At 38.0% G+C, this 27752-nt stretch overlaps 1 protein-coding gene across 6 annotated transcripts in view; it reads left to right on the top strand.

The window, feature by feature from the left end:
* Window positions 1-1314: 1314 nt before the first annotated feature.
* The window catches only part of LOC105059259 (uncharacterized protein At1g32220, chloroplastic-like), a 62925-nt gene continuing 36487 nt past the window's right edge, over window positions 1315-27752 (top strand). For all 6 annotated transcript variants that reach the window (XR_012137603.1, XM_073250349.1, XM_073250351.1 and 3 more), the window contains exons 1-4: window positions 1315-1475; window positions 11645-11738; window positions 11858-11946; window positions 12144-12206. Coding sequence is in view for 4 of the 6 variants with exons in the window: in XM_073250351.1 (XP_073106452.1) it covers window positions 1348-1475; window positions 11645-11738; window positions 11858-11869 (234 nt within the window). In the remaining 2 variants the exon portion in view is untranslated. The remainder of the gene's footprint in view (window positions 1476-11644; window positions 11739-11857; window positions 11947-12143; window positions 12207-27752) is intronic.

Genomic DNA, 27752 nt, shown 5'->3' with positions numbered 1-27752 from the left:
GCTGCTCGAAGGACGAAACCTCATCTCGGGCCACTCACTTATCAATGGTGAGATGAATCATCTAGTGATGCTCTTGTACCACACCAGATATGGATCATAATAATCCATCATGGGGAGCATTAGTGGGCCATCCATAATTAAATCCTCCTGCTGCTCTCATGCATCAATATGCTCCTGATGCTCTCTACCCCAATCGTGGCAATGCTGCCCTCATCGATCCAAATTGTGGAGATTATCACGAGTGTCGCATGGTGGGGGAATATCCTGATGTATGCCAAACTATTACATCACACGATCCGGACAATAGATCTCTACAATATCAAAGCAAATGAGGGATCCAACCATCTTACTATAGGAAAAGTCTTAAGATTGAAATGCAGACCATGGATCCAACCCAAAAACTATAAAACAAATCCTAAGATTAAGCTCTCAAAACCTCAAGGAACCACATCAAACGAAACCTAATAAACCCCTCCAATCTCTTTAAGATGCTCTCTTTCCCCATATATCTACCACAAAAAGACGAAAAAACAAGAATAACAAGCAAAAAAAGAAAAAACAAAATAAATACCTTACCTCCCAATACTCTAATGTAGATGATCGGAGATGGAGAGTCGACTGCCCGCATGCACGAGAGGGATAAAGAGAGAGAGAGGGAGAGGCTACCCGCACGCATGAGAGGGAGAGGGGGAGAGAGAGAGGGAGAGGGAGAGTTGTTGATCGGCCGCACGCACGAGAGGGAGAGGGAAAGCCGACCTACTCGGCCTCACACACAAGAGGGAGACAGAGAGGGAGAGAGAAAGCCGGTTGCCCACGAGGGACACATAAGAGAGAGAGGGAGAGGATGCACGAGATGGAGAGGGAGAGGGAGATGGAGAGGGAGAGAGAGATAGGCTCGGGAGAGGGAGAAAGGTCTTGGGTTTTGAGGGGTTTGGGCTCTGAGAAAATTGCTCTATGGTAGGGCGACTGCGCACGAAAGGAAAAAGATGATGGAGAGAGGTCTCGTGTAGGGGGGTCTCGGGTTTTAAAGTATTTAAAGCTCTGACGAAATTGCTTTATAGTAGGGTGGCTCGTATAGTCGCTCTATAGTAAAATAATTTTAAAATTATTTTATGATAGGATGATCCATATAGTTATCTTAATATAAGATAATTTTATTATCCAACGTATCCGCTTAATTTAATGTTGAATGCGCTGAATCGCTGTAAAAAAATTATTCTATAATAAGATGATTTTGCTTAGTTTAGATTTGATAAAATATTTTAAAATTAACGTTATTTTGGTAAAAATCCCATTGTCGAATGGGCTCTGGGAGCGCGCTCTCCTCCCCCCTCCTCTACTCGTCAAATGTGGGCGTCCTCCGTGCTCCGGTTCTCCGCTCCTCCCCTTATCGGTACCCCGCGTTCTCGTTTCCTTGTCCCATCTCTGGCGCTCTCCCTCGTTCGTTCCCCGTCTGCGCCCTCAAAGGTAACGAGGTCAGTTGTTGTTTGAATTCCTCCTCCTCCATCTTGTTCTTCCCTGATAATGTAGTGAAATTCTTTTGTTTTGGGATTAATTTTCTCCAAAAAACGCATGAATTATCTGGCTCGAATCTCCTTCGTCTATGAGAATTCAAGAACACCGAATCTTTCTTGCTTGTATGTTTTAGTACACAGATAGTCCTAATCGCTTCCTTTTTTTTTTTCCTGGATGGATAGATGAATTAATGCTGGAATTCTTCATGAACAATTTTAAGAACCATGAAACTACTGCTTTTATATGGGTGGTGTATACATGGTTCACCGGCCCACCACCGGGGGATGTACCAGCCAACAACCGGTTTAGTACGTACTGATGCGTTCCATACCGAGCCAAGGTGTACTGGAACCAACAGGTGGTAGACGGATAGAGTGAGAAGGAGAGGAGGGAGGGAGAAAGAGAGGAAGAGAGGGGGATGGGGGCTTAGAGAGAGGTGTATCTCGTTGTCGCAGAACCCTAACCCTTGTCGGTATTGTCATTGCGGAGTCATCAGCAGTGATGGAGCATCGCGAGAGAGAGAGAGAGAGAGAGAGAGGAAGCAAGGAGAGAGAGATGAGTGTACTTTGTCATTGCGGAATCCTAATCCTAAGTGGCATTGTTAGTGTGGAGCCATCATCATTGTGAAGTCATCATCGGTAGTGGAGCATACAGAGAGAGTGGTGAGGGGAGATAAAGCTCCCAAGAGTAGAATCGAGAGAGAGGGAGAAAGAGAAGAGGCAATATAACATCATCATCAAGTACAAGAAGGGCACACAAAACAAACTGGCAGATATGATATCGCGACCTCCTGTTGTGGCCTTGTATTTATCTGTTCTTATGCAGGTCCGGCCGGGCTTGCACTAGGACTATGCTGACATGTACAAGATGGACCCTGATTTTTGGGGTGTTCTGGAGGACATTGAAGCGAGAATTCCCACAAAGTTTGCCTTGTGAGGCGGGCTCGTCTATAAGGGCGCACAGTTGGGCATACCAAAAGCAGCAGATCGGGTGAAGTGGATGAGAGAGGCGCACATCTCGAAGGTGGCAGGTCACTTCGAGGTGAACAAGATGGTGATGAATCTTCATCGCTATGTCTACTGGCCCGAGATGCAGTAAGACGTGGCCCAATTCATGAGGGGCTGCATATTGTGCAGTTGCTCCAAGCTAAACAATCGGAAGTTGGGGCTATACAAACCCTTGCCGGTTTCGAGTTGACATTAGGAGAGTGTCTTAATGGATTTCTTGGGAGGTCTCCTGAGGATACGGCGGGGGCATGACTACCTGTTCTTGATGGTCAATTGCTTCTTAAAGATGGTGGTGCTGATACCATGCAAGAAGATGATCACTGGAGAGGAAGCAGAATGGCTATATTTTCGGAATGTGTGGACTCATTTTGGGCTACCTAGCTCAATTGTGTCCAATCGTGACAGCCGCTTTCTGACCACTTTTTGGAGGTCCTTGTGATTTATGATGGATACGCATTTGCAGAGGAGCGCACTATATCATTCTCAAACTGACAGTCAGACGGAGGTCATCAACCGTACCATGATACATCTGCTGCGGGGCTACCATGCTCGACATCCCAAGACTTGGGACGAGAGCTTGCCTTATCTGCAATTCGCGTTCAACAGGGTGTTGCACAGTTTTATGTTGAAGTCCCCTTTCGAGGTGTGTTTGGGCTATTTGCCACAAGGTCCTTTTGACTTGGAGTTTATGGTGAACATTACACTGCAAACATCCAAGGAGGAAGGGGCCATTGCAAGAGCCCAACGCTTCTTAGAAGGGATCTAGCAAGTGCATAGGTAGATGGAGCAGCAGTTGCAGAGAGCCCAGTAGAAGTATAAGGAGTGGCATGATTGACATCGAGTGGAGGCTAATTTTTGAGATGGCGATCTAGTATGGTTGCACCTTGGGAAAGAGTGGCAAAAGGGTGTTGGGAGGAAGCTAAAGCCAATCCGATATAGCCCCTTCAAGATTCTCCGGAAGATCGGCGACAATACTTTCCAATTGGAGTTGCCGGCCTATATGGAGATCTACTTGATCGTGAACATCAGCAACTCGAAGCCTTTCGAGCCGTCGATGCTAGATGACGAGCTGGAAGAGATCCTACCATCCATAGACGATTTGGTCATCGACCGAAGGATGACGCTCGAGGAGGATACAATTCTGGAGAAGAAGATCATTAAGATGCGTTGGGGATAGTGAGAAGCTTTCCAAGTCGGACGGAAGGGCCAACATCCGAGCACGGCCAAATGGTTCAACTGGAAAGTCGGCTAAGCCGCGTTTCCCCATTTTTAGTTCTAGACCCATCAGGAGCTGGCTCCTTTAAAGAGAGGGAGCCATGATCAAGGATGTGTAAAGAGTCCGCATGGGATCATTTCACGTGAATTATATGCGGAAAAGTTCTTTTAAGCATAGGATGCCGTTAAAGATTTCACGCAGAAATCTTTTCATGCACGGGATGCGGTAAAAGATTTCACGTGGATCCCACACGGAAAAGTTGTTACATGCAGGGAAGCATAGTTTGCCCAGGATGGTTTCTGCAACGTTTTTCTGTTTTGTTCTGTTTTTCATGAACTAAACGTGCCAAGGAGATCCCGATCTGTATGAGAGCTCCTTGGCTTATAAATATCTCTTTTAAGGAGTTGTGAAACACAGGGAGTAATAGAGAGAAATATAGAGTGTGATGGCCCGGCCCGAATAAAAATCCCAGCCCACCAAAGCCCAAACGAAAAAAAAAAAGAAAGGAAAATAGGGGAGAAGATTCCCGAAGGGAGTCTTCTTCCTCCTCTCGCCGGCTCCCAATCGGAGTCGGAAACGAGCTCCCTCCGGCTCTATTTAAGGAGGAGATTCCTCCTCTCTCCCTTCCACCAAAGATCATAAGCTCAGTCGGCGACAATCGTCGGAAAACCACCGCGGAAGATCCGTCCCTGTGTCCGTCCAATTGCTCGCCGGAAAAGCTTCGCCGGCGTCGGAGGTAAGCCTCCTCCCCTTCCTCTCTTCTCCCCTTTCCTTCCCGTGCTGATGTGCATGCTCGCCGGCGACCGGAGTCACCGGATTTTGTTGCGGAAGAACCTCTATATTTTTGCCGTTTTTCTTTGATTTCCGGCGCCGGTGGTCACCGCCGACCATCGGTTTGGCCCTCCTAGTATCGTTGAGTCTCTCCCTCCTGCCGACGGCCGCCCAACGCCGGTTGCACCGCCGGCCGGCAGCCAACAAGGGATTGAGAGATCCCCTGTTTTGGCCCAAAGGAAGCTCGGGAAGAAGAAAAGAAGAAGAAGAAGGAAAAGAAAAGAAAAAGAAAAGAAAAGAAAAAGGAAAGAAAAAGAAAAGAAAAAGAATAAAGAAGAAGAAGAAAAATAAAATAATAATATAATAATAATAAATAGGATTTTCTCTCCTCTCTCTTTCGTGAAGAAAAAGAAAAAAAAAGAGAAAGAAAGAGAGAAAGAAAAGAAGAAAAAATAAAATAAATTAATTAGTAAATAATGATATAAATAATAAAATATGAGAAAGAGAGTTTCTCTCTCTTCCCTCTCTCCTTTCAGCTTGAACTAGTATTTTCTCTCTCTAGAATTGGACTTTCTCTCTCTAAGTTATTTCTCTCTCCTAAGATTTCTAGAATTTTGAGAAGAATGATGATGAATTTAAATGATCATCGTGATGGATTTTTGATTTGTGATCGTCGGACGGTACAGCGACATCCACTTTGATCAGATCAGGTATTTTTAGATTTTATTTCTTATGATTTTATTGAATTATCATATGATAATTTCAGCATTATTTGATCTGATCTGATCGATCAGATTTGTTGAATCATATTGTCTGAAGAATTCAAGATGAGTTTTCTCTCTCTAGAATTATCTCTCTCTAAAATATTCTCTTGATTGATTCTCTCTCTAAAAAGGTTAGTGAATGAAGAAATTTCTTTTAATAGTCCTGATCTGATTCTAATAAAGAATCCTAATCCATGATTGTCAGACAGCATACTGGCACCCACTTTGATCAGACCATGAATCTTTAGATTTGATCATCCATGATTTCGATCTAGCCATGACTTGATTTGATCATGTTGATTTCACCAATCGAGATATTGGACCAATCGTAATGTTGGATTGTGTCACTTGATCAATTCGAATTGTACCTCATGAATTCTCTCTCCTCTAATTGTCTCTCTACTTGATTTTATGAAATCGATGAAGAAACCTCTGTCCTATCACTTCGAATCCGATTTGATTTGATAGTCAAACTTTGGATCGTTTAGGTCCTAATTAGATTTTGATTAGATGAAATTAGATGATCGGACCCAATCTAAACCGTTGAAATATGGTATTCGTATTCTTTCTAATTATTGAAATTGATTCTGTATAGGATTGTGGATGTTTGATCATGGGATATCACGATATCTCTACGAACAGAATTTTGGAAGAAAATTTATAGAATTATGTGGATTTATTGTAATGCGTTCGAGGTAAGTAATGTTTCACTTTTTTCTAGATTTATCGGCAAATTATAATGTATTTTTCTGACATGATTTGTGAAATGATGCATGAATTGGATGAATGGTATTTTGTTATGAAAATATCTTATTTGAAATGTTATGATGAAGCATAATTGAACATATTGATTCCATGATGCATTATATTGATTGATTTCGATACTACATGATTATATGTTTTATTATCGAAATTAGAATATGAAATATGATTTATGAAGAATTATGATATAAGAAACATTATGAATTGACAACCTGACTATGTAAAGGACCCTGCCAATGGGGGCATATATGTTGGCAATTGATTTGTTCTGAGGGTTCATGTCGCCAGAGAGACCAGCGACAAACCGTCAGAGAGACCAGCGGTTCCGAAAAACTTTGCTGCCAGATGATTCGCAGCTCACCGCAAGAAGATACGCGGTGTTATGACTCTGCCACAGGAAAAATATGGTCATAGCTCATGGTTGACGAAAAGAATTGAAGAACAAAAGAAATTGAAATCTCGAAAGAAATTTGAATTTTCGAAAAATAAATGAATTTGGCATGAATTATATTGCATAATTGGAAATTGATTTTGAATTAATGAACTCTATATGATTATTTTCTATAAATGATTATTTACTTATATGCCTGATGAAATCTGTTGAGAAGTGATCATTGCTTACTGGGCTGTCTAGCTCATTACCTCTTATTTTACTGTTTTTACAGATGTTGAGGAATTAAGATGATACAAGATATGAATGGAAGAGTGATCAGAAGCTGAATCTCTATACTTTTATTTTCGGTTGAAAGCTTATTGAATTTGATGTAAGGCCTATGAATCATTGTTGAATTTATTGAGACATTAAAGAAAAAAATTTAGATCGTTATATTTGAATTATTGACTAATTATTCCGCTGTTATTTTAAGATAGCATGATAAGATGTCTTGCATGCTTATGGAAAGAGTTTTCTATGAGTATGCGGCGGTTGCCATGACCCTCGATTCACAATCTCGGGTCGGGGGCGTGATATAGAGCCTAGCCCAAATTTTGAAGAGAATCCAACAATAGTCCACCGTTTTCATTTTTTTTTTCGCTAATCTCTAATTGCAGGTCTTTACATGGATCAGTTGAGAGAAGGAGAGAATAATCCAAGGAGAGGGAGAGTATCAGGTGGGTGGAGGGGTTTTATGAGAAAAGGGGGAGAGGAACTGATGCAGGATAGTTCAAAGTCCTATATGATATGCACCAATGCAGCACATAAGATATCAAACTTATCCTACAAGTTGCTGTACCTTAAATGTGGCATGCAAAATTAATTGCAAAATAAGATTAAACAGGCATTTTTTTTTTGAAATTAATTTTAATAAAGGAAGAACATTCGGCAAAGAAAATAATAAAGTAAAGAGATTAAATTTGGTAAGAAATTATATCATATGATGTTCAACAATCGTGCAATTAAGCTATTACGATTAACTCAGATCAATTCACAGTTTGTCCACAACGATCTCCTAGCTAAGCTTGTAGATGTCCACATAGTCAATTTCTGCTCAATAATTGCAATCAAGTATCATGCAAGAAGGGAAAGGACTGAATTAATTTTTGTTTTTTTAGGAAAGAAGTAATATGATAAATTTTTTGAGAAAAAAATAGAAATCAAACTATCCTATGAACTAAGGGTGAAAGTAGCATGGATATTATCCGTTTGGATCCGTTTTCGTATCTGAATAATTCGGATATGGATATAAATTTAAGGATCTGACTAACATCCATATCCGTATTCATATCCGTCAAAGAAAAATGGATATGGATAGATAATTATCCGATCCGTATCCGAATATCCGAATCGATGTGTAATTATATATAATTTTATATAATATTTATTAATTTTTTAAAAAAAATATAATTATAGAAATATATTATTAATTTGATTTATCATCTATTTAGTAATATCTTTGATTCTGTAATCATAAAGTTTGATTATCTAAGTTATATCCATAAGTATATCCATATTTTCAATATCCAAATTGTATCTATATTTGTTTAAAACAAATATGGATGTGAATTTTTGCATTTAAATAATATCCGTATCCGTATTTGTATTTGCCAGAAAAAATAAATATGGATATGGATATGCTAGTATCCGATTCGTATTCGATTTGGTTTCAGTCCTACTATGAACCTAGCTTTTATTACTAATAGATGATACGTGTAGATCTGGATTTGGACAGAAAAATTAGCACTATAACCTTTTTTTTTGAAGCAAAGGGATGCTAATACTTGACTTTGGACTGAAGTTGGCCCAGATTGCTAGTACAGGTGGCTGGTCGGATGTCTCAGGTAGCACGTGCAAGGAGAAGGAAAAGAAAATCTTCGTCTTCAACCTCCATCTTTTTCCTACTTTGTAAAATCTTCAAACTTTCTCAAATCTCAATCAGATCTCACTAATAGGTAATCACAACTTACAGAAAATAGAGGAGAACACAGAACTAAACTCTGGATCTCGCCAGAATCGGCAACACTCCGGGAAAGAAACAAAACTTTCACTACAACTCTTTAACAAAACTTGAATTTTATTCAATAATCATTCTGTCTTCCATAGTCAAAGCTTTGTGGGCTATTTATAAACCAACACCTTTGAGAATAAAAGAAAAATATTCCCAACTTAGAGACTTATCTACAAAAAAAGGAAGATGATCAAACAAGATCCTCCTAAATGAAAGTTTGACCAAATCTTCCCAGGCAAGAAAAAGAAAGATGATAGAATAAATTTTTTTTCTAAAAAGAAGATGATATAATAAAATCTTCCTAAACAGAACAAGAAAGATGATAAAATCTTTTAAATAGAAAAGGAAGATGATAAAAAATCTTCCTAAACAGAAAATTCAGAATAAATCTAAAAAATCTTCAAATCCAGATAGTGGATTCGGGTGTTGACTTGTGCCGCTTTCTTTGATAGATCCGAAATCCGGACATGGATGCAAGTTGGGCTCTGTCTGCATCATCTCCTCCCGGCTTGAAAAAATCTAACTCCGACAGAGTATGGCTGATGTAATCTTCATAGAGATCCGGGGCAATGTCTCTAAGCTCGTGCTCGGGTATCCATGTCATTTCTTCTTCAGGTCGGAATGCCCACTTCACTAGAAAGCTACGCGAATCACTTGATTGTGTAATAACAACTCGATCGTCGAGAACCTGTTCAATTTCTTCTTTCTTTCTCAGAATATTAGGTATGGGTGGAAGTGGAAGTGGTGGTCGAGATATACTTGTGGAAATGGGGCTGTTGATGGAAAGAGATTTATGATAATGGCTAAGATCTTCAATATTGACTGTTGAGCTAAAACCAACATCAGTGGGCAAATCTAAGACATAAGCATTTGGATTTAGTTGCTTCAAGATCTTGAATGGACCCAAATTTCTCGCATGTAGCTTTTTTATGGTACTTGTGCGAAATCGTTCTGGTCGAATCCTTCCATAACCATATCTCCTTCTTTAAAATTTTCTTCACGCTGACGTTCATTTGCTTTATTTGTATAAACTTCAGTTTTTAAAACAATTGCTCGTCTTATCTTATCATGCAAGTCTTTTATATGCTGAACAAATGCTTCGGCATGCCGGCTTGATCTATAGTCTATCGGTAATGGAATTAGGTCAATGGGTGTCCTAGGGTTGTAACCAGTGACAATCTCAAATGGACTCATCCTTGTGGTGCGATTAATCGAGTTGTTGTAAGCAAATTCGGCCATAGATAAAATACTATCCCAATTTCTAGTATGATCACCTACTAGACAATGCAATAAGTCACCTAGGCTTCGATTGACAACCTCGGTTTGGCCATCTGTTTGTGGGTGATATGGTGAAGAAAATTGCAATTTAGTGTTCATTAGTTTTCACATTGTTTTCTAAAAGTAACGTACCAATCGCACATGTCTATCACTCACAATAGTCTTTGGTAATCCATGCAATTTTACGACCTGATCCACAAAAATCTTTGCCATGTGAGTGGCATCAGAAGTCTTCCTATATGGTATAAAGTGTGTCATCTTAGAAAACCTATCGACTACCACTAGAATTGAATCATGACCTCGAATAGTCTTAGGAAGTCCTAAAACAAAGTCCATGCTCAAATCTTGCCATGGGGCATGAGATATGGGCAAAGGTGTATATAAACCAGTATTCTTTCGTTTGCCTTTAGCAGTCTGACATCTACCCTTTGTGACCATGGGCAAAGGTGTATATAAACCTAACCCTTTGTGACCATTCACTACTAATTAAGTATCAGATCAAGCTCTCACGGCCTTGGACTTGGTGTTCGATCCTCAAAAAAAAAAAAAAAAAAAAAAGGAAACTTAAGCTGTCTGTGTTTCTACCACATATAGGTTTGTTATTTATCCAAACAGGATCCTAGTATTGATACCTTTAGTGGATCATTGTAATTTTTCAAAAAATGGTTGGTTGTTTATGATTCCACATGAGGAAGAACTGATGGTCTTTTCGAGGGTTATAATCCAATTAACAGAAAAATGTATTATTCTCATATAAAAATACTACCTGATTCTTAAATGGTTGTGATCTCACTGAGAGAGAGAACTGGATGGGTACAGGAGTTTGAGATTGATTTTAACATGGCTTTACCATTAAGGCATTTAAACAATGCATGCTATAATTTGTTCATGCATGCTAATCAAAAGAGAATAGTTTACATGGCCATGGCACTATATGAGGTTAGCTGCGTTGAAAAAAAGGGATGCAAAGCATGCTTACAAATGAGAATGGATAGAAATGGTGCAATTGGAAAGAGAAGTTTTTTCTTTAATTTATGTTTAAATCTCCTCGAGAAAAGTAACTTCCTGTTTATGGAGAAATTAAAATATCAAGAAGTGTCTAGTTAAGTTTGGTTGAAGAATGGTCCAGCAGAGTCAACTAATCACCAGAAGGTAATGTTCCCCAAGATTGTGGGATTATCATATAGGTGATCTGTTGATCAGCTTGTATTGAAATATAGTGCCACATCATTTTGTTACAATATTTAACGACTATCTAGATGTTCTGAGCAAGAAATTTCAACAGCAGAATGAGATTTTGTGTAAAGTGATTGCAGAATTATATTTCCTATGTGGTAGATGAAGCAGCTGCTCAAAGTTCGAATTTAAAGAATAATGCTCTCTTATAGTTTTTGCAGAAGTAACTATGTCATAAACTTAATTTCAACATAGACTACCATGACTTTTGCATGGTCCCTGCAATGTAATTGTGAAATACTTGCTGGAGACTTATTCCAGTTCCTTCATGATTAAGTTGAATTCATCATGTGATACAGGCCTAGTAATTTGATTTGTTGTTACTTCTGTCATTGAACTAAATGAGTAGTTTAGATGATTGTTGGACATTTATTGTTCTAGATATCTCTTGATGTACCTAAACCTGCACATTTGCTGGTTTTCTAAAGACTTTTGTAAGACCCTTTAGTTGTTACCATGTTATGGTTTATCTGCTGATGAATTAATTTTTAAGTAGGGAATGAATATCTTTAATTGTTGGAACTATCTCATAAATGAAGAAAGTATGCTTAATTAGGATTTTGGTCTCACTATAAGCATTTTTGAACTTAATGATGGTTGTCGATTAGATATGCACGTGGTGACTTTTCTCATCCATTACCACTTGTATAGGATCAGTGTAAGATGTAGTTATGTTGCATCAAATATCATGGAAGATTCCTCTTCTGTTCCTATAGATGTAGCGGCTGATGTAAAAACTGAAAAGGTATGTATTTTAACCATGTTTTATTTCTTCTGTATATGCATGTATATGATCTCATTTGTGCTTCATTGCAAGTAAATCTACATCCATACTACTATTAAATCATATGATTCTTTTCATAGATGGCAGTCTGAGGAGGCAGTGGTTTTGTTGGTTCAGCTATTTGCAAAGTTGCAATCTCCAAGGGCATTGAGGTTGTCAGCCTAAGCAGGTGGATACAGTTTTCTTATCATGATGCTTTTCCTTTTTATGTTTTTTATTAAGTTTTCTATTGAGGTATCTTATATTTGAAGTGACCATTTAAGTTGTGCTTTGAGAATATGGTTCTCTCTCGCCACCCTTCCCCTCCCCCATCTTCTTCAGTGTTGGATACTTTTTGTATGCTAAAGTTTTAAGTGATTATTACAGGTCACAGGTTAGGGAGGTCTTCTTACTCAGATTCTTGGGTTGACCAGGTCACATGGATGGCAGGTATGCTTTTTTTCTAAGTTCTGGCTTGAAATTGCATTATCCGATGCTTATAGTGTTCATACAAATCTCTATGATGCACATTTTACATTCTGTCGTTAGTTTTTTCTTTTTTATTAAATAATGATCATATGCTCCTATGGTTAGCAGGAATGAGTTTATGATCAAGTAATATTTGACCAAGGATTTCATTGTTTTGGAAAAAAGATAACTATGTTCACACTTCACATGCCCACATTCATTGAAATAAGCACACAGGCATGGAGAGAGATTGGCCGATACATTTCTTTAGTAAGATTGGATTAATATTTAATTAAGCAACAGAATAGGTTGGTTGAAATCATTGGAGGAGAACATGGCAAGAATTCTCTGGAAGGTAAAGCTAAACAATGGTAGCTGGAAGCAATAGAAGAATGTCCACAAAAGGAAATAGATTTGTAGTAATCAATATCCATAACTATCCTGATGGGCGTATCATCAACACCTTCACTAAGATTGTGGCTCAAGGACACTGAAATGCTGGCAAGTGGATGCCAGATCTGTAGAGATTGAAGTTTGTGAACATGGATTTGTAGTGAAGAAAAGGATGCGCACATTTTTTGAAACAATGCACTCAATGATGTGGCAATCTTGAGGACCATGCAGGGTAGAACCAGGATTTTTCAATTTAGGGGGACAATAATTAAAAATTATTAAAGATTTAAAACTTATTCTAAAAGGATAACCAAATTCTTATGGATTGCACAGTGTCAAAACATTTAAGTCGTGCTCAATGTTATTTAGTACAATGAAAATAATCTATATTTGAATCTGCGCTAAACTTTTCAATATTTTCTTTTTCAGTATAAATAATCAAATAATTTGTAAGAAACTTGTCTTTCATTTTGTTTTGAAGTCTTGTTTTCATGATATTTATGGCCGTGAATGGTTGCTCTGTAGTTGCTGAAACTGGAAGGGTCATTATGAGTCTAAGTAGATGATCTATAATAATTTAGATCGTTGATTCTCTTGTCTTCATTTTTACAATTTTAGTTGTAGTGTAATCGTTGATTTTTCTCATGTTGGATGTAGTCTTTAGGATAAAACCTTTCAACCAATCCATTATAAATATCATTAATATCTGACATTTTATAACCATTTTTTAAATATAAGCCAAGTTGAATATTAAGAGTTCCATTGTGTTCTCATGAAATCTGTTTTTTAATTTTTGCAACTATGAATCAAATCTAACAACAAATACACCCACCTGATGATGATGCTTTATGATGATTTCATTAGGCTAATTTAGCATTTGAACTTGATAATTAGTGTAGCGAGCTTTCATGTTAGGAATATCTATAGCATGCTTTTTACAAAAAGGTATTATGGTTTCAAACAAATAGCTTGACAATTGTCTTTAATCTGGAATAAGTTTTGTGCTATAGAGACTAAGTTCATGGTATTGAGAATATCCTGAGAACAATGTTGAAGGGTCCGGAAAAGATTATCAATGATGCTCATGATTTCTCTCATGAGATGCAGTATGAAGACAAACCGGAGTGATGCCGTCAAATCATAACTAGCATCAGCATCTTGCCATTGCACATATTTTGATGTATCATTGATGATATTTTTCAAATCTGCACCAAGTTGCATTGAACTTGTTTAATAAACTATGGCTTGACCTTAATTCAAGATGTGAGTCCTAGCATGTTTCTACAGCTTGCTACAAGATACCAATTGGTTTAGTACTTTTGATTACCATCTCAATTTCATTAGTTATTAGCATATGTCTGATCTCAACAGCTTGTAACTGTTGAGGAACAGCCGTGCATTGGACAGGTTAAGGACTTTAGTGGCACTTACATACTCATGAGCCCATCTACCTATTAGCTGAAGCATTTGGGTTGGATTTTAATGTGGTATCGGAGCCAAAATCCCTTTTGCCCTCCAATGCCTCCATGCTCCCACTACCTAATCCATATGCTCCCTCTCTTCTAGTTCCATCCATTGGGTTCTACATGTGGGAGGGGGTGTTAGGGAATAGTCCCACATTGGGTAGGTTAAACACTTTAGTGGTACCGATATAGTTATGGGCCCATCCACCTACTAGGTTATGCTTTTGGGTTGGATTTTAACAGTAACTGTCATGCCATTTGCAAGATGCACTAACAATATTGACTATGAAAATCAGTTAGGAAAAAAATGGCGATGAATGATTTTTTTTAGATGGTGCAATTATTATGAGATCCAGTTTGCTGGTGATGTATAAAACAAGCTTGTGATCTGTTCCTTTTACCTCTCATGTTGTTGGCACTGTTATATACTTGATCTTGAAGATTCTCAATGCCAATATTGTGGCTGATAGGAACAACTGATATATCATTCTTCATGGTTAATGACATAATATCTAAAACATTAATGAGTTGAAAAATTGCTCCCATACCCAGTCACGTTTATAAACACATCCAGAAACAAGAGCCATCTGCTTTATTTTGGACTCATCTTGAGCTTTATTGATGATGAGAGTAATTTTGCATCACCAATGTTCTCACAAATTGCATTTTGCTTATTTCTCAAGAAGATATGCAAAATCTCCTTTTGTATTCTTGGACACGTATATTTTGCATTTCTATGAGTATTATCTAGAATGATTTTATCGATCTTGTTACAAATGCTAAAAGTTTTATCATCTCTATAAATTACTACATTTCTTTAAATCTGTCCTCTTTTAGTGACCTAAGAATGCACAAGCTGGAATATTCAACCACTAGGTCGTGTCAATTGGTGTATTAAGCTGCAGTCCGTTCTTTGCAATTTGGGTAGAAACTTTTCTTGTGAACCACCTTCTTAATATGTTGGTATGGTTCACCGTACCGGTGCATATTGTCTTGTATCAAGGGTACCATACCATACCAGCATTGAATCGAGACTTGGTATGGGGCATACTATACGATTCTTAGTACACCAAACCAACCCCCTACCTGGCATGCTGACATTGTACCAGCATGATACCACTAAGGGGTTTGGTATCGAGATGGCGAATCTTGATCTAGATCAGTAGGTTTTTTCATATATGACCTAATAATGCATAATTTATCCGATCATTACCCTTGTTTTGAAATCCTTCAACATTGAAGCATATGATCTAGGACAACCAATTGGCTTCTTACTAAAAAGATAACGTGGCAGGCAAAAGGCTGCGTTCTTGGATCGTGAATACATTGGAAATAAACTGAAGATGATCAATGCAGGAAATAAACATTAAATCTAGAATATCATGCGGAAACAATATTATGTATTTAAGTAAAACAATGTTATGTATATGCAAAGTGGTTGGCTTGGGATCAAGATGTGTATTTGTTGCTCTAAAGCTGCTGATGCCTACCTATGTGCAGCTAAAATTGGTGTTGGTGTTTCCAAGATAATATGATGCTTCAGTTTTCAATCACCTCCTCTACATGCATGCCTATAGTAAGAGAACTGATCCTCATCATCGTTATGTTGTCTAGGAAAAGAAGAAAATATAGGGAAACATTTCAATGTGAAAGAGAAGAATGTAGGAGATGATAGAGATGGTAGGGAACCTTTTTCTTCTTATGTTGGTGTCCTCACATGACTCTTTTATAGACCCATATGTAACAATATTAGGCCTCAATAGTGTGGAGAAAAATTTCCTTCAATCAGCCCCACCTCTTGCAGTGTGCTAAAAACATCTCAACATTTCTCCGATGTTAAAATTGATAATCCAATAGTTAGAGATAAGGATAAAATAAAAAGGAATGTTTTGCATCTTTAGGAATTTAAGAAAAAAATACATGGAAATTCAGAATAATAAATAAGAGGAAGAACTTTAAGAAGAACTTCAACCAAAACCAGAAACATAGAAATGCCAACCATCTTAATCAAAGGAAACCTAAGAATGAGGCGAGAAGGAAAATCAGCTTTATTTGCGAGAGGAATAACCACATTGCTTGGGACTGCTTTACACCTGAAGACTGGAGAGCTCAAGCCTAACTGAAATGGTCCAAGTGCTTTAAAGGCTTAAGTGAATGTGCTCATGGTTGGAGAGAGCTCATCTGACCCTTTCTTAAGCTCTACCTCTAGCCCTCTAGTTAACTTTGACATGGATTATGGTGCTCACATGCATGTTTGTTTTGACTTATCCAAGTTTTCAACTTATTAAGATACAAGTAGAGGAAGTGACTCTCGAGAATGACTTTGCTGCAAGAGCGATCAGAATGGTACCTTTGAATTTAAGAATGATGTTTGCAAGATCATGACAGTCCAGATGTTCCTAATGTTAGAAGAATCAGTTTTAGTGGTTCTACTCTAGTTCAACAAGGTTATAACTTATAAAGTTGTAATGGGATGCTATAAGATTGTTATTATGGGTAATTAGTTCATAGGAGGAAGGCCTTTTCAAAATTGCACAATCTATTCTTGAAAGTAATAGAATTTCTCCAATTTCCATTGTTATTTGGTCATGTTAAGTTCGGAAATATAAAATGGATCATGAATCTTAATTTGATTCTTGAGTCAAACATTGATCCTAAGCATAAATGTGAAGTATGTGTACAAGCTAAACAACTAAGGGAAACATTTAATTCTATGGAAAGGTACTAAGCTCTTATATTCAATTCATAGTGTTAACCCCATGGATTGATTTTGATGATTACAAAACATTTGAGTGTAATTACTCATGGTTTGACTTGCCTTGGAAATAGGAAAGTTAAGTTTTGCAAGGAATTCGAGTTTGAAAGGTTAGAGAAGCATTGGAGTCATTTTCAAGTTGGTCTGTTGAGTTTAGTGCATGGGGAGCTGACTTTAGTGTGGGACGAGCTGATTCCAGCGGTTTGGGGGTTGACCCTAGGTGCAGAGGAGTCGATTATAGCATTTCAATGGTTGATTTTAGTATTTCAGGAGTTGATCTTACGTGTCAAGAGTTGACCTCTGAAGTGCCATAGGTCAAAAATAGAAGAATTCAAAATTCAGCCATTTCAAAAGTCAACCTCAGGAGGCAGAAGTTGAAACTAGGACTTTAGGAGTCGACCCCAAAGAAACAGAAGACTGGATTTTCAAGCCTTTTCAGGAGTTGACCCCAACAGTGCAAGAGTCAACCCCCGAGGACTAGGAGTCAACCCTCTATTCTGGTAGCAGAATAATGGCTAGTTTCCAGCATGAGCAAACTATATTTAATGCATCCCAACAACTGTCCAATAGATTCTAATGGCCAAAACTCATTCTCCAATAACTCTCCATGATATAAAGGCTTCAAAATCAATTAAATCCAAGGATACAAGAGGTTCAATGCCCATCCTTTGAGATCTACCATGAAATCAAAAAGTGAGCAAAAAGGGCAAGCAGGAAAGAGCTGAAATCTGTCACTTCAAGTTCTCACCTCTTAGAGCAATCAAATTTGATCTACAACTCCAACCTTTATAGAGGTTCCTTTTATTTTGTATTCTCTTTATTTCTTTTGTGCACGAGATTAGGGGATCTTGTGTGGGGTTTTTGGCATGGTTGACACCATGAAAATCAGCTACCCATTGTAAGGTTTGGCTGTACCCATGAAATAGCTAGGTCGTAGTCAATTTTTCAATTCTCTGAGAAAATTGACTAGGTTTCATTGAACCTGAGAGTCAATAAGGAGTTCCTGTGGTTCGGAACTCGGGTTGGCCAGGCTATACTAGCAAATCAGCTTGGTATTGATTGATTGCTAGGGAAAATCAGTTGGGTTTCCTTGTGATCGAGGAAAACAACTGTGCTGTAATATTGTGAAATAGGTTATAGTGGAATCCTTGAGAGGATTGCTTTAGGGAGTGGATGTAGGAGTGAATTGGTGTGAAACGCTATAAACCTTGTGTCTCTCTCCTATGTGTTCTCTCTCTTTTTATCTCTCCATCTCTCATTTACTTTATTTGTTGAAGGCTTGAAGCTTTGCCAAGTCACATCTGCTACATTTTGCTTGAAAAATATTTTCATATTACCAGCACTTACATAGCATTTGTGGTAAAATCAAATAGCCTAGTTGTTTAATTTAGATTTATTCAAGTTTAGTTCACATTGGCATACGTGTTTTTTCTTTTTTTTTTTAATGTGAGATTTGCATAACTATTGTTTCGTATTTCTAGAAGTCTGTAAACCCAATTCACCCCTTGGGTTGTCATTTTGGGCAACACATTTATATTTGTGATTCGAATCGAATCCCTACAAGAGTTGGTAATAGATACTTTATGACCTTTATAAATGATTTTTCTAGGCATTGATAATAATATACCTATCTTTTAACCTTGAAAGTTAAAATGTTGAGCAAGCCCAAAACTTATAAAGCAAAAGTAGAGAATCGATTGGATGGGAAAACTAAAATACTTAAATCTGACTGAGGGGTAAAATCTAATCAATTGACCCTGACCTATCAAGAGGATTGGATCGTCCATAAGTGACAGCTCCCTATATACCTGAATTCAATGGAGTAGCTGAAAGGAAGAACCAAAGATTTAGGTCCCGATGGGATGTCTTGCGGGATAGAGGTACCATCCCATATATCGGGATGGGACCATCCCACCATCGTCCTAGCATCCTATTGGGATGTCTTGGGACATTCCCCATCCTAAGTGTTGGAATGGCGGTGTGTTCTGTTCCATGAGAAAATCGGGGCAGCTCCATTCCACGGGATTTAAAACCTTAGGAAGAACCACAACTTAATGGACATGGTGAAATCTATGTTAATCAATTCAGCTATACTTAAAAGCTTGTGGGTGAAGGCACTCTTGTCCACCTGTTATATTGTTAACCAGGTACCTTTCAAAGATAGCAAGAAGACTCATTTTGAATTTTGGATGAATAGAACACCTAGGTTAGAATACATGAAGGTTTGAGGTTGCTTGGCTATGATAGCACCACCTGGACCTAAAAGGAAGAAACATTTGTCTGGAATAGCAATGCTAATTGATTCTTACTGATAAAATCAGTGCTAAGTGACTTTGCAAATAATACAATAATTGAAGCTAAAGATTCTACATATGTCAAGGATATCTTTTGCTTTACCTAGAATTCGTAGCCAAGATAAGTATCAGCCCTTTATGTCTTCTGTACCTTCTAATAGCTTTGCTAGATCTTGAGAAGCCGAACTCGAATAGGAGTAAGAGAGAGTTCATAAGAACTTCAATGGGAGTTCTATAACTTATTGATAGAAGGTGAACCTACAATTTGTGAAGTAGCTATGTCTTTCTATAAATGCACCTTTCTGCAAATAAGCTATTAACTTTGAATTTCAGTCTGTTATTTAGGAAAAAACACTTGGGTTCTTACTGTCTTACCTCCAGGAAATAAATGTAGGATGCGAGTGGGTTCCAGAAGAAGAAATTAAGACTAGATAATAGTGCAGAAAGGTATAAGCCTAGAGTAATAGCTAAACGCTTTACCTAGAAGACAACGAAGGTTATTTTGATGTCTATTTTCCTGGCTCAAGAATTATTATTGTTAGAATCTTGCTAGCTTTAGCATCAATATTCTGCAAAGGGATGTCAAGACTGTTCTCAAATGATGATCTAAATAATGACATTTACGTGGAACAATTTGAAGGTTTCATTGTTAAGCTGCAAGAAAAGGAGATATGCAAATTGGTCATATGGACTTAAATAGGCCCTCTAAACAATAACATGGAAAGTTTGATAGAGTTGTCCTGTCTTGTGGCTTTATACTTAATTACTATGATAAGAGTGTATTTGGTCAGGTAGTAGATCATGTGTGTATTCTCTTATGTTTGTGTATTGATGACATTTTGACTTTTGGAAAAAACTCAAGTGTTGTGGAGCATCTAAAATCTTCCCTATCAAACAATTTTGAGATGAAGGACCTAGGACACATAGATGTTATCCTAGGAATGAGGTTGATTAGAACTTTTAATAGGTGATAGCTCTGAGTCAATCTATTGCTATTGAAAAGATGTTAAAGAAATTCAACTAGTTGGATTGTAAACTTGTTTCCGTACCCATGACCCTAGTGCACATCTCGAAGCAAAACTTTGGAGAATCTGTGTCACAGTTGAAATGCTCAAATTATTGGATCCCTCTTGCATATAGCTAATAGGACAAGGCTAAATGTAGCCTATGCTATAGGTGGATCGAGTAGATACACCTCTAATCAGTTATCATAGTAGAGTCAATACTCGAAGGGAACTATAGATTAATCTGTGTTTTATAGGGTATCCTAGAATACCAGTGGGCTATAGTGAAGCAATATGGATCATAGATAGCTTAGATAATTAGTCTACCATTGGGAATGTGCTTGTCCCAGGTGGACCTGCCATCTCCTAGGGATGATTTCAACAAATTGTGGTGTCTTGGAGCATGGAAGATGAGCCTATAGCTTTAGATGCAACCTATAAGAAGCTGATTGAGTTGAGAGTTGCTGTCCTATATCCTTTTGGTTGGTAAGCTTGTTCTTGGGATATCTATTTATCGTGATTGCAATGCTTTTAATAGATTTAGCAGATCAAGAATATGCAAATAAAAAAATGAATAGACATGTTCTAAATAGATACAAATTTGTAAAGGACCTTTACGATAAACATATAATTTCTCTTGGATGTATATAATTTGAGAAAAAAATTGCTAATTAGTTGATCAAGGGTCTTTATGGAAGAGCAGTTCTAGAATCATCAAGGGAGCAGGACTAGGGTTGGCAAAATGTGACCTGATCCATAAACCCAACCTATGTTGACTTGCAATAAGTAGGTTTGGGTTTGGGATAAATAGGTTTGAGTTGTAAGTAGGTCGACCTATTTAAACTGTTAAATAATTGGGTCAACTTCAAGTTCCATTTCCTTGACTTGTTTCACCAATTTAATAATTGGCTCGGATTGAGTCAAGCAGGTTATCCATTTATCAAACAGGTTAACAGGTATATGGGTTGTACAAGTTAACAGGTTATACAGGTTAGTAGTTTAATAGGTTAAGCAGGTTACTTGTTTATTGAATATGTTAAGCAGGTCGGGTTGGGATATAGGTTTATTGAACATGGCAAGTTCAGGTTTCAAATCCTAACTTGATTAATAAACAAGTCAGGTTCAAGTTTGGGATTTTTCTGATCTGATCCACATTTGACCCGACTCGTATATGATCTAACCTGACCGATTGCTATACTTGGATACGATTAAAGCCCATAAGGGAGTCACCTACAATGGAAACCCATCCTTTTTGATTACGAGTAAGGTTTTAAATCCTACGAGATGAAGTATCCTAATCTCTCCACAGAATAGGATGCTTGTTGTTCCATCTCATCCCGTCATCCAATTATGCATCTCAGTAAATATCTTATGCAAGGATCGTCGATCAGAATCGGATCCTGTGCCAGCTGACTGATGGTACGAGTCGGTATGCTCTCGTCTCGGGTCCAAACTGACATGAAAATAAGGGATGAACCAGGGAATAGAAGAGAGAGAAGATGGGGGAGAGGTAGGAAAGGATAGGGAGGCTGTAGGAGATGTCGGCGGTGGCCATTGAAGGGCCACGGAGGTCTTTGGAGGGATGCCAAGGCCTTCCGAGCTCTACAGTCCTCTACAAGAGGAAATGAGAGCAAAGGAAGATAGAGAGAGGGGAAGGGATAGAAGATAAGTGAGGGGAGAGTGGCGGAGACGCCATCGGGTGGCCATCGAATGATCCAAATCTGCCCTGCAGTCGTTATAGGTATGAAACAAGGGCGATTGGCCCTCCACCAGCCTCACCACCTTTCCCTCACTCTTCTCTTCCTTCCCCTCTCTCTCTAGCTCTCTCTCTTTTCGCATCTTGCGGAGGACTGCGAAGCCCTGGAGACTTCGCTAACCCTTAATGGTCTCAGCGGACTATCGCTGGCTTTTTTCTTTCCTTTTCTTCCCTCCTTTCTCTCTTCCTTTCCTTCTTCCTCGCTCCTTTTTCATCGGTGTTCTAAATCGAACGTCCAAACTGCACTGGTTAACCGCCAATATGGTTTGGCACATTCCGAACCGTCCGGTTCGGGGCAATTCGGCAAACCATGATCTTATGCCTTTCTCCCCTTCTTTCCTTTCTTTCCTTCTTTTCCTTATTTTCCTTTTCTTCTACCATCTTTTCTTTCCTTTCTTTTTTCTTTCTTTTTCTTCTCCTTTTCTTTCTTTTTCTTTCCTTTCACCTTTTTCTTTTCTTCATCTTTTTCCCTTTTCTATTCTCCTTTTTCTTGGTCTCTCCTTGCATGGATGGATTTCAGAATCCCGAACTCATCCAGATCCTATTTTCTTACAGGAATAGAATGGGATGGTCGGGATGCTCCCCATCCCACCGGGATGTTCCTCATCTCTTTGGGACAGAAAACCTTGATTATGGGTCCCATGAAGAGGGTCCAATGGGTAGAAACAAGCCGATTTCATGACTTTTTAGAGTATTACTTCTTTGGAGAGTGTCTGTACTCTATGCCTACAATCATAATGCATATTATGTGATAGTCTAGGAAGAGAATGACTTTTCATGAGCTATAGGTAGGAATGTGCAAGATACTAGTCACGGACACTTGGAGGACTCACTCTATGTGAGAGTTGTCATGAGTCCACAATTATGGGAGTTGAGCTGTTCCTTGGTGGCTCTAATGAAAATTTCAGGATACCAATGCCTGGCCATAAATAGTACTAATGTGAACTTGATCATATGTCTATTTTGTGTATGTGGCTAGTTAAAGTATGTTTCAAGGACCTAGTTCTAGACTTAGTTCACTATAGTTCTTTACTTCTTTAGGATGGAAACTCTCAACACTAAGTAAAGGTTATCTAGAAAGCACTTCTGCGGTTCTGCCTATTGCATAATACAAGTTGTCTTGGTAGTTATTTTATTTACTTTGAAAGTTTTGAACCTTGAAGGGGATTATTCGAATTTTTGTTTTTATTCAAAATTTCTAAGTATATTTATTTTTCTCAAATTCCTTAAGCTTCCAAATTTTCCCTTTTTAATTCTTTTCTCCATATAATGGGTTTTTGATTTTTTTTTTTTAATGTTTAAGGGCCATTGAGATATTTTTGGCATGTTGCTAGATGTGGGGTTGGCTAGAAAATATTTTTCTTACACTATTTAGGCCTAACATCACAATATGTCGGTCTATATAAGAGTTCTGTGATTGAGACTGACACGGAAGACACAAGCTTTCCTCACGATCTGTATTGTTTGCTGCATTTTTCTTTCCCATAGAAATATTTCTCTCCTTCCTCCACTTCATTTCTTCTTTTCCTGTGCACACTAAAGATGAAAATGATCAGTTATATTCCTCTCTATGACCTTGCACATAGAGCAGACCGCTAAGAGCCAAAGGATCGTTGTATTTTGAGGCACCAATATTAATAGTATCCGCATGTAGGGAGACGGTAGTGACTTTACAGGCATGAATATGCACCTCAATCTAGGCCAGCCACTTTGCTTTCATATATACTATTATTTCTGCATGATATTCAAGTTTTTATTCTTATTTTCTTCATTGATCATCTTTAATTTATTTCCAAAAGGCTGCTCCTACCATGTTTAATATAACTTAAGCCACAATGATTAGAAAGTCATGGGGAGACTTGGCTGACCCACAAAGTGGGTATTCTAATAGCATATGCTGTTATAGCTTGGCTTTGATGTAAGCATGCTGTATTTTCTTTTTGATCAAGAGGATAATTCATTATTGGATGGTGTAATATTGGATCATGTTCTAAGGGATGAATTTTTGAAACTCATTGATTCAGCTTTTGAATATTTTGAAGTGTTAATGTTTCTTGTTGAACTATCATAGTCTATAGAAGCAATCTTAACTCTGGTAGATTCAGCTCTTGGAGACTTGACTAGATGAGCGATAGAAACATTAGGTTCAGATGATGATGATGTATGAAGTTGTATTAGTTTTGGCACTTCATCAATCTCTTTGTTAAAAGGTATGTCAATAATTGATGATTTAATCATAGTTGGACCTAAATTTACAAGAACCAACATTTTAGTTGGAATATACAAAACATCTGATGTACTATGATCATTTATAACTTACTTGATCTTAGAAAAGCTCCATGCAAAGTCAGGAAGGCAAGTATTTTACACAGCTTAGCATTAAAAAAGTTCAAAGAATTGATATCAAGAGATGGAACTTAGAGCAAGGAAAGGTTTAAGTTTAGTCATTCTTTCTATAGTCTATGCTGAAAGTTTTAGTCATCTTGCCCCTCAGGGGGTGGCGCAGTTGGAACAGGCTGCGTGTTCCAACCGCGCAACCAAGGTTCGAGGATCATGTGCGGTCGATTAAATGCAAGCGTGAAATGACTCTGCGGGGGATCGATGCTTGCGGCTTTGGCGTGGGGTGTGAAAACGGTTTCTAGTCCTTCTGGCCCCTGAGGGGTGCTAGGGGTGACGTACTCATCCGACTCGAGGTCTCCCCTCGGGCGTGGTAGGGAGGGGATTATGCTTATTGCTTCTCGAATTTAACATTCACTTAGCTGGGTGGGGTCCCTCATGGTCACGCCCAGAGGGGGTTGCTATGTCGGTCGCCCCCCCTCACCCCATTTTTGTACCAAAAAAAAAAGTTTTACTCATCTTGTCATGCAGTGTTTGTGAATAATTCATAATTTCATATGAAGCTAATTTATACATACATTTTTGTATGCATTTTTGATGTTAATAGATAGTAAAAAATCCTTTGAGAATATGCACTTGAAACTCATCATAAGCATGACCTTATAATTGAAAATGTAATCAGTATTCAATCAGGAGTAAACATACCATTGACTTTGTCAAATAGGAAAAAGATGAAGCTTGTTAATCTATTGCATTGTTTACAAATATATATAATACACCAAGATCCACACAAAATCTCATGATTGTGAGAAACAAATAAAGAAAAGATACAATCCTATGATTGTGGGAAACAAATAAAGAAAAAAATTCTAATGATACAAAATCAAGGATAGTGGAGTTGATGGAGAAATTAATATATTTTCTATGGAGGAATTGTCATGCTTTTCAAATATATCTTTTCAAATAAATAATATTCCAACACTCCCGCTTAAGCTAGAGCGTAAATATTATGGAGCCCCAACTTGTTACAAATATAATCAATCCTCGGACCCCTCAATGACTTAGTAAATATATCAGCTAGCTGATCATTAGAGCTAACAAAAGTTGTAGAAATAATATCGGACTGTAGCTTTTTTTGAACAAAATGATAATTTATCTCAATGTGCTTCATACGCTCATGAAACATAGGGTTCGAGGCAATATGAAGAGCAGTCTGGTTATCACAGAACAACTTCATAGGCTTAGATTGAATAACCCCAAGCTCCTCTAAGAGAGACTTTAACCATACTAGCTCACATGTGGTTAAAGCCATAGCACGATATTCCACCTCAACACTGGAACGAGCAACAACTCCCTGCTTCTTGCTCTTCCATGAGATAAGATTACCATCAAGAAAGTCATAATACCCAGAGGTAGATCGTCTGAGGGAGATCCTGCCCAATTTGTATCTGTATAGCCAACTATCTAGCTATGATCACGATCTTGATAAAATAACCCTTTGCTTGGTGCACTCTTTAGATATCTAAGAATGTGAACAACAGCCTCCCAATGACAAACAATAGGAGAGTCGAGAAACTGGTTGGCAACACTAATAGCAAAAGATATATCTGGCCTGGTGATTGTAAGATAATTCAGTTTTTCGACTAATCTCCGATATCTTCTAGTATCTGACAAAGGCTCCCTTTGATCAGGAACAAGTCGTACATTAAGGTCCATGGGAGTATCAATAGGATGAGACCCTAACATACCTGCCTTCTCCAATATGTCAAGGACATACTTCCTCTGATTCACAACTATATCTTGACAAGACCGAGCAATCTCAATACCAAGAAAGTATCGTAACTCTTCCAGATTATTGGTCTGAAATTGCTGATGTAAATAACCCTTCAGAGCAGTAATGCCATCACTATCATTACCAGTAATAACAATGTCATCTACATAAACAATCAAAAGAATGCGCTTGCCTAACTCCGAATGCCTATAGAAAATCGAATGATCAGAAGTACTTCTGAGAAGGCTGAACTAGAGAATAACAGAGCTGAACTTCCCAAACCAGGCCCGAGAAGACTGCTTCAGGCCATATAATGACTTCTTCAACCGACATACATACTCTTCCTGAGCAACATACTCAGGAGGTTGCTCTATATAAACCTTCTTGTGAAGATCACTATGTAGAAATGCATTTTTAATATCCAGTTAACAAAAAGGCCAGTGAAAGATAGTAGCAAAACTCAGGAGAAGACAAACAGATGTGAGTTTAGTTGCAGGTGAGAACGTATCAAGATAATCTTGGCCAAACACCTAAGTAAAACCTTTTGCAACCAGCTGAGCCTTCAATCGGTCAACCTGTCTATCAGGAGAGCACTTAGTAGTAAAACCCAGGGACAATCGACAATGGACTTATTTGGACGAAGTGGAACAAGGTTCCAAGTATCCAAAGCACGCAGCATAGACATTTCATCATCCATCGCCTGCTTCCAGCTGGAATGAGCAAGTGCCTCTGTAACAGTACGAGGAATGGAGACTGAAGTAAGCGAGGAAATAAAAGTAGAATATCTGGGAGATAAAGATAGATAACTAACAAAATGATCAATGGGATATTTTGTTCGATTACCTTTGCACAGAGAATAGGAACATCTAGGTCCGAAAGAGCTAGTGTAATAGGACTATTTGACAGAGAAGCGACTGATGCCAGTGTTGAATTCATGAGCTCTGTAGAAGGGATCCCAGGTGGTGCACGATGTTGATATGTCTGAAAATTTGGTCAATTAAATCTAGATGGAGATAGAGGAGGAATGGGTACAGATGACGAGGATGTGTCATCAGAGGGAAGAGATACAGGCAGCCCAATAGATATAGACTCCTCATGAGAGACAATAGACTCATACTCAGGAGAAAAATAAGGAATGGACTCAAAGAACGTGACGTCAAACAATAGAAAGACACAATGAAGAACAGGAGAGTAGCACCTATATTCCTTTTGGGATCGAGAATATCCAAGAAAGATACATTTTAAGGATCTCAGGGACAACTTATCATGACTAGGATCAGATTGATGGACAAAACAGGTGCACCTAAAGACTCTAGGAGGTAAGATATATAGGGAGTCCCTAGAAAATAAAATCAAAAAGAAAATTTAATCATGCAACATGGATGAGGGCATATCATTTATGATATAACATGCGGCAAGGACAGCAACATCCCAAAAAAATAAACAAGCACATGTATATGTATGAGAAGTGTCTGTGCTGTGTCAACAAGATGACGATTCTTGCACTCTGCTATCCCATTTTGTTGAGACGTATAAACATAAGATGTCTGATGAAGAATCTCATGAGTAGTCATAAAGTTTTGAAAATAGTAGATAAGTACTCACGAGCATGATTACTTTGAAGAATTTTAATGGATGTATGAAATTAATTTTTAATTTCAGTATAAAATACAGTAAAAATTGAAAATAATTCAAAATGATTACGTAATAAATACATCCAAATCATGCGAGAATAATCGTCAATAAAAGTGACAA

The sequence above is a fragment of the Elaeis guineensis genome, chromosome 16 (genome assembly GCF_000442705.2).
Source record: "Elaeis guineensis isolate ETL-2024a chromosome 16, EG11, whole genome shotgun sequence".
NCBI classification, from domain to species: Eukaryota; Viridiplantae; Streptophyta; class Magnoliopsida; order Arecales; family Arecaceae; genus Elaeis; species Elaeis guineensis.
Note: the sequence above shows the minus strand (reverse complement) of the source record. Positions and strands in the feature narration are given on the sequence as shown.